Below are 7,780 nucleotides of genomic sequence, written 5' to 3'. Positions count from 1 at the left end.
GAGGGCAGTGATGTAAGAACTAAAAATAGCTATAAAACCAACTCAAGACATTTTCAAAGCTTTTCTTTAAGAAAACAATTCGGTCCAGCTGTTTTAGAGATCTTGAGCTTCAGATAAACGAAAGTAGCAAATTTGCTTATATCGGGAGTCTTAGTTTTAAAAATCTACAAAACCTAACTCTAATTCACAAAATCTGCAAAACGCTGCTTCCCCTTCCAAAGAGTAGGCAGGTAGAAGGGGAGTGTTTGTTTACATCAAAATTTTCTGCTAGGCCTACCATAGCACAGTAAGGATATTTTAATAAAGTTCAAAATACTGTTATTTTTTCTTTCATTGTTCGTGTTCATGAATAAAGAAAAACTAGGATGCGTCATATGTTTAAATTTTTATGTGTTTTTAAATGTTATTTTGAGGTTTTCAAAGTTTTACTTTTCAGAGTTTAAATAAATAAAATGTAAGAAATCGACAATATTTGATTAATTTATATATAGTTTGAGATTGTATTTAGTTTGATTTGATTAGCAGGTTGACTATTTTAATTATAGCGAAGCTACTCTACAGTTATATCAAATGTCCGTAAGTACGTTAGAAGTCGTTTAGAATGTTATTTTTGAAATGCCTTTATTTTCAGGACAAATCCGCTGGTTAAAATGTCTAGAATATATATCATACATACATTCATTCTATAATATAATTCTTTAGTATATTTAATTGGATAGATCCTAGAAACTTAGCTAGCTACATATTTCTCTGTTTTCTTTTGACTGGGGGAAAAGCTTATTTAAAATCTCATATTATAAAAGACATTGACTGCTTGGAGGAGGAGTAATTCAGCTCATACCAATAACGAAATTAATTCGGAAAAAATTCACGAAACCTATACGTGTTTTTCAGCTGTCGTTGGGGGGCAACACATCGTACAATTGACGACCTCTCCATTTGCCCCCCAAATATTATTTTAGATTTATTTTACTTGTTGGTTACACCTTATTCCTGGGAGTAATTGAACTGTAAATTCTACTGGTCCCCAAAGTTTTATAGAAATCTTTTTCATTTTATTTAGATAGTACTACAAACTTTATCACAAATAAGGGGGGGGGAAGTTTGTACACTTATAGGAAATAAAAATTCAGTACCAAAGTTTGGGAGGGTCGTATGGGCTTGTTTTTAAAGTTATCAACCTAATTCTTTTTGTAGGCTCTCTTATATGACTTGATATACACGGAAAACTTTGAAAATTGAATTTTGGGACTTTCCCTCTAGGGGCTAGTGGGGCAAAAGACCCCCCGAAACACTAAAATTTTAAGTTATGAGCTTATTTTTAAAGATATCGAGCTAATTTTTTAAATGGAACCTTTTATTACATAGATGAGTTGATTAGCCACCCCATATTTCATTTTTGCACTTTACTTCTAGGGGCTTTTGGAGTAAAACAACCCCCCCAAATACAAAATTTATAAGTTTTGAGCTTACATGCCCCTAGAGGTAAGGTGCAAAAATGAAATATGGGATGGCTAATCAACTCATTTATGCAATAAAAGCTTCCATTTAAAAAATCAGCTCGATATCTTTAAAAATAAGCTCATAACTTAAAATTTTAGTGTTTTGGGGGGTCTTTTGCACCACTAGCCCCTAGAGGGAAAGTCCCAAAATTCAATTTTCAAAGTTTTCCGTGTATATCAAGTCATATAAGAGAGCCTACAAAAAGAATTAGGTTGATAACTTTAAAAACAAGCCCATACGACCCTCCCAAACTTTGGTACTGAATTTTTATTTCCTTTAAGTGTACAAACTTCCCCCCCCCTTATAACTTACAGAAGCGATTATTCTGTTCATAATTAATTACCATTGTCTTATCTCTGACATTTATAAATATTTTACTTCCCTAGAATGGCTACAACCCGTGAGGTAGTAACTGAAACACATGTACAGACCAATATCAGATGGGATCCAGGAATATTTACAATTACATTTGAATTTTGAAAAAAAAACAGCATCGGAGACGCCCCTAGAGAGCATTTTGGATACTTGAGGGAATGGGGTGTGGTGGAAGTCGACATTTCACTAACTTTTATAAAGGGATAGATATTCTTTTGTGGGGAGGGTGGGCGATTTCTCTTAAGGTGTTGGTACTCTCACCCAAATTAACTACAAATCTTTCATGACCTATAAGAACTTCACTGAAGAAAAAAACCTTATGGTTCAGCGGTTATCAAGATCTTTTCTACTATAGGAAAGGCACCTTTTATACATATTACATTCCTATTTTAAGTAAGTAAAATATTTCTAAAATGGCACTCATATCTTCGCTTTTTAAAAGACCCAACAGAAATTTTAAATTTCATAATAAATATATAAATCTTAGTTTATCGCTATTTCTTAACACCAAACGCTTTTCTACAGTATAGATTGTTGATATGGTTCACGGGATGGTTTTAGGCCATTTTACTCGAAATAATTGTGTAAATGTAAATATATGTGCAGGGTATATAAAAACACTTCCAGGAGCTTTGAAGCTTGTTGCTGTGGTAAGTCAACATTGTAATAAAGTACATTTTTTTCTGAAAAAAGATATGACATTAGAAAAATATTACTAAATTTCAAAAAGTTAGTTCCTTAAAGTAGGTAGGTACCTAGGTATGTATTTGATTTTATTTGTCAATCTAAAAAATCCCTATGATGCTAAGTAGGTAGTAAGTGATAAAAATCCCTTTGAATAATCCAAATTTTCTTAATTTCGAATTAGGCAGTCTAAAAAGATAGATTAGGTTAATCTTTAAATTAATTTTACGGACAGATGTATCTTTATACATATATTTATAAAGATTAGGTCCCTTGAGACAGCGGGTCAAGTACTTGTACTTGAGCTGGCCCTGGTGGCTAGCATACAAATAAAAGGTCCAAACAATAAGAAACCATGGACACACACACATACGGACAGATATGCATAGATGAACATTCAAACCTTTAGACCTACAAATAAATATATTATTATATTTAGATAGTTGATCTGGTATGAATGATCTGCCTGGTAAACTCTCCACCTTACTGGAGGAAAAATATATGAATTTAATATATTATTATATTTAGATAGTTGATCTGATATGTATGATCTGCCTGGTAAACTCTCCACCTTACTGGAGGGAAAATATATAAATATATTATTATATTTAGATAGTTGATCTGATATGTATGATCTGCCTGGTAAACTCTCCACCTTACTGGAGGGAAAATATATAAATATATTATTATATTTAGATAGTTGATCTGATATGTATGATCTGCCTGGTAAACTCTCCACCTTACTGGATGGAAAATATATAAATATATTATTATACAGGGTGTTTTTTTTAATGGAACAAAAGTATTACTTAATATAACCCACTTGCCATTGACAGAAATTGATAATCTATATCTTAAATTCTTCATTGGGTTGGGGAGTTTTGTATAAGAAAAAAATGTTTAGCGATTCTCAACAAATTATGCCTTAAAAACCGTTTTTTCCAAAGTACCTATTTTTGGAAGATTTTTGGATCATGATCAATTTAAAAAGTGTGCAAAAATGTGTACATTTTTAAAAATCAAATTGTACGGCTTGTGTTAATAGTAGAAAATTGTTACGCATACCGTTAGAATTGTCATAAACTCTAGTTTTTGGAAATACATGTATCGTATTCATGCTATTTGTAGTATAGAAGCTACGTTGGAAAATGTGAGAAAGGTTTAAAAGTTTTTTGTAAGTTTGGACATTTTACCACGTAGCTCCTAAACTATACACAGCACAGGAATACTTCTTAATCACCCAAAAACTAGAGTTTATGACAATTCTAACAATATGCATAACATTTTTCTACTATTAACACAAGCTGCGCAATTTGAATTTTAGAAATGTACACATTTTTGCACACTCTTTAAATGGGTCATGATCCAAAAATCTTCCAAAAAAAGGTACTTTGGAAAAACCGGTTTTTAAGGCATAATTTGTTGAAAATCACTAAATATTTTTTTCTTATACAAAACTCCCTAACCCAATGAATAAATTAAGATATAGATTATCAATTTCTGTCAATGGCAAGTGGGTTATATTAACCAATACTTTTGTTCCATTAAAAAAAAACACCCTGTATTTAGATAGTTGATCTGATATGTATGATCTGCCTGGTAAACTCTCCACCTTAATGGAGGGAAAATATAAATATATTATTATATTTAGATAGTTGATCTGATATGTATGATCTGCCTGGTAAACTCTCCACCTTACTGGAGGGAGCATTCAGGTAACGCAAGGTTTTGTATAGACCCGGGTTAAATTATTCCAGACCAAACGCGGTAAAAAATGAGTTTGACTGGTCCAAAAAGTTTTTTTTTTTTTGAGGTATAAATTGTCAGAAAAGGTCTGAGTCTAAGACAAAAAATGTTTGAGAAAGGTGGTGGGGGGGTTAGTCTATCCAGTTTAATTTCCCTTATAACATGGGTTTGAATATAACTACTTAAACCTGAATAAAAAAGGGTTTAATCAGTATTTGAGTAAGCGTAAAATAAATTAAAAAGACTAGGTAGGTAGAAAACTCTTTAAGTATTCATTAGTTAACATTATGTAGAACATTATCTTATATAAATATTCAACAAATTAAAAAAAAACTCAAGTATAAACCAGTGAGACCCTGTATATAAGAAAACTATACTAAACCTATATATTTATTTTCAAGTTGGAGAATGGTACATATTCGTGTGTATGACGGGGTTCTGGGTGTCAACCATTCTTCTCATCATGTACCTGCTACACTTCATAGGTTAGTAAATATCAGGGATAGCAGGGGATAAGACGTTAAAAAATATATTTCCTTTATAGATTGAAATTATAAGGAAAGTTGGACATTCTAGTTTGAACTAGCGAATAATAATGTAATTTGAATATAAAATTTTTTTTCCACAAATGAGAGATTGTGTTTTTAAAAAAACTTGGAGTACCTTCCTAATAAATTTTGGTAAATCCAAATTGGGAATAGGGGGCATATCATGTTATTTTATGTCATGAGAAAATATATAGGTATTATTTGCAACCCAAAAGTGTAAAAAATCAAAAATAACAATTTATTTAGAAAAATTTCATGTGATCCCCTGGTTGATGCTTGAGTTTGGTTTTTACCTGATATGGAGCTTCTTCTACTTTACAGCCGCCATTGCAGTAGCGGTTAAGGTAAGTTTTTTAAGGCTACTCTACAATTCAATTTTCTGTCGTTCTGTTTACACACGGAGGGACATCCTCTATTATATAAAGTAGTATGTTTTTTTTTCTCTGAAGCTTAAGATCTCAATACCTATTGAAATGATTGGTTTCTCTGTTTTAGTTAGGTCATGTGAGGGTTTTAGGTAATTTCGTTATCAGATTAAGATATTTTTTTAGCCCCTCTCTGCCCTTAGTCGATAGTTAAGAGATAAAGTAATGGACGATAAATTGATACATGTCCCAAATTACGAAAGTCATTAATATCCCCGTCATAGATTGAAATTAATGGTAAAAAAGTTTAGACATCGATAGTTTGTACCACCAAATCATGATTTTGTTTTCTATTAACTTTCTAACTAACGAATGAGCGAACATGGTTATAAACCTAAATCCCTCCCAGTTGAAAAAAAAGACATAGTAATTCTTTAACTGTTCTAGGCCACGGTTGTTCCCCTCATGGCGGCGGCGGTATTTGGATTTATTGGAATGTTAATCTACGGGGCCGACGCCATCTTAAAGTTCCAAGGCTGGAGGGCTGGTAAACTGGCACAGGTAAAAGTCATTTATCGCTTCATATTATAGACAGCTTTTTGTTGATAGTAAAATAAAAAGTTTAGGAACCAGTTTTGTTGGCATTTTTCATTATGGCTGAGAACCAGTTCAAATCCAGCGAATATCAAACGGTTTCGAAGTACACAACACCCTCCCTTATAAAAATCAAGACATTTTATCATGTCACCAAAAAAAGGCTAATGCTAATGCAAATAAATACCAAATATAACGTTTTTGTATTTTTTTGTAACAATTACAATAGAAACTTGGTGGAAAAGATTATTTTAACAAGAGCTTAAAGTAGGTATGTAATATAGAGATTAGGGATGGGCCGGATATCCGGTCTTGCCGGTTATCCGGCCATTTTCAATATCCGGCCGGATACCGGATATTAAAACTATCCGGTTACATGATATCCGGCTGATTTTTAACGCCGGATATCCGGTAAATTGCCGGATATTGAACGTTGGCCAGATATCCGGCAAGAACCAGATATCCGGCATTAGAAATCAGCCGGATATCCGGTATCCGGCCAAAAAAGTATCCGGCCCAACCCTAATAGAGATATCTTTATAAACCAAGCATTTTTGTTTAGGGTGAACGAAAGAAGACAACTCAAACTGTGACAACTGAGCCAAACTAACAAAATCTGCAATTTTAAAGCAAAGCTTTGACCTACACCAAAATTATTTATATTTTTGTACGCGACACCACACACCAGTTATGTAATGTGTATGATACGATACATTTTTTTCAGTATGGCTTAGAACCAGTTATAATCCAGTGCAGTGGTTATTAATCGGTTTCCAAGCAATACTGGAAAAAAGTTATCTCCCAGTCGTAATTTTGCGGCTACCTAACTTTTGGCCAACAATGCGATATTCGCGGTCCCCCCCCCCCCCCCCAATTTGGCGGTTATGATTGTTCCGTATGTCCGTCCTCATTTTGTACGCGGAGAATAATCTCATTTGACAAGCTTCATCAGTATTTTTAAAATTTTGACCTAAGCTATGTTTTACTTTTCTACTTAAAAAAATATAATATTTGTCCTAACAGTGATTCTAAGCACATTTCAACTGAAATAAAATAAAATGTATACCTTCATAGTTGTTTTATGTTTGTTTGTATATTTATAGTTTTTCTGAGCTTATTTATATAATGTATTTTAAAAGTTATAAAAATAATTAATAGAAATTAATTTTGGATTAAGACCAAACCCTCAATTTTCCCTTTTTGAGAACATTGTACAATATATTGGTATAGACGTTTCCTTATTAGGTAACTAACTGGGTATTTTTTAAAATCTTAATTGGATGGTTCAAACTTTGTTGATCATCATTAAGGATTATCAATGTATCGTCCATTGTCGTATCTTTTAAGATCCCTGACCTGAACCTACTGTATAGCTGTAAGCTCCAGTCAAAAATAAAGGATTGGCCAGACTTTGGTCTTTGTCCGCTATTCTTTCATTTAAAAAGTTGTGTTAACCATTTGAAACTTAATGTCTTCCTGTGTTCTGTTAGGTATTAACCTATTCATTTTAGATTAAATAATTTTTATTGCATTTAATTGAATTGTAGAAATAATAAGGGTAGTTTCAAAAAGAGCATTTAATAATTATTGCAGTATGGGGTCGAAAAGGATTATTATCCGCTGGATTAGAACCGGTTCTGAGCCATCATGTTAAGTCATGTATTGTATCTTACTACAAACAATTTTCCACTAATAATACTCATAAAATCATGGCCAGTAAAAGCAGAAAGCTGTCCATAATACGATGCAATAAAAAACATTGGAATTATTTTTATCAATTTACCATTTCAAATCCTCTTCTTGAAACTATCCCTAAGATTGTGCATAATAAAAATCTACTTAAATGTGATGTTTCTATATGTTTTGTGTTTTTGACTGATCTGAAATATATTTGTAATCGTTCGTTTTACTTCTATATATTTATGCGTGTCTGTACGTCAAATAACGCAGCCTAATTATAACAAT

At 32.4% G+C, this 7,780-nt stretch overlaps 1 protein-coding gene across 1 annotated transcript; it reads left to right on the top strand.

Annotated features, from left to right (window-relative positions):
* Positions 1 to 434: 434 nt before the first annotated feature.
* Positions 435 to 7,717, top strand: LOC145322635 (plasmolipin-like). Its single transcript, XM_080164794.1, has 8 exons — positions 435 to 525; positions 1,890 to 1,955; positions 2,486 to 2,528; positions 4,214 to 4,277; positions 4,710 to 4,793; positions 5,103 to 5,200; positions 5,669 to 5,782; positions 6,378 to 7,717. The coding sequence occupies exons 2-8, from the start codon at positions 1,891 to 1,893 to the stop codon at positions 6,423 to 6,425; spliced, it is 516 nt and encodes a 171-aa protein (XP_080020920.1). The 5' UTR covers positions 435 to 525; position 1,890; the 3' UTR covers positions 6,426 to 7,717.
* The last annotated feature ends 63 nt before the right edge of the window (positions 7,718 to 7,780 follow it).

Source organism: Acartia tonsa, chromosome 6, assembly GCF_053477335.1.
Source record: "Acartia tonsa isolate MP-2025a chromosome 6, ASM5347733v1, whole genome shotgun sequence".
Lineage (NCBI taxonomy): Eukaryota > Metazoa > Arthropoda > Copepoda > Calanoida > Acartiidae > Acartia > Acartia tonsa.
The sequence above is the reverse complement of the archived record's forward strand: the minus strand, read 5'-3'. Positions and strand labels throughout refer to the sequence as shown.

Bases quoted from the DNA above. Each gene is read 5' to 3' on its own strand.
- LOC145322635 (XM_080164794.1), top strand. From the start codon at position 1,891: ATGGCTACAACCCGTGAGGTAGTAACTGAAACACATGTACAGACCAAT. The intron at 1,956-2,485 runs AATATTTACAAT...TATATGTGCAGG, and splicing joins AATATCAGATGGGATCCAGG to GTATATAAAAACACTTCCAG. The intron at 5,201-5,668 runs GTAAGTTTTTTA...TAACTGTTCTAG, and splicing joins CCATTGCAGTAGCGGTTAAG to GCCACGGTTGTTCCCCTCAT.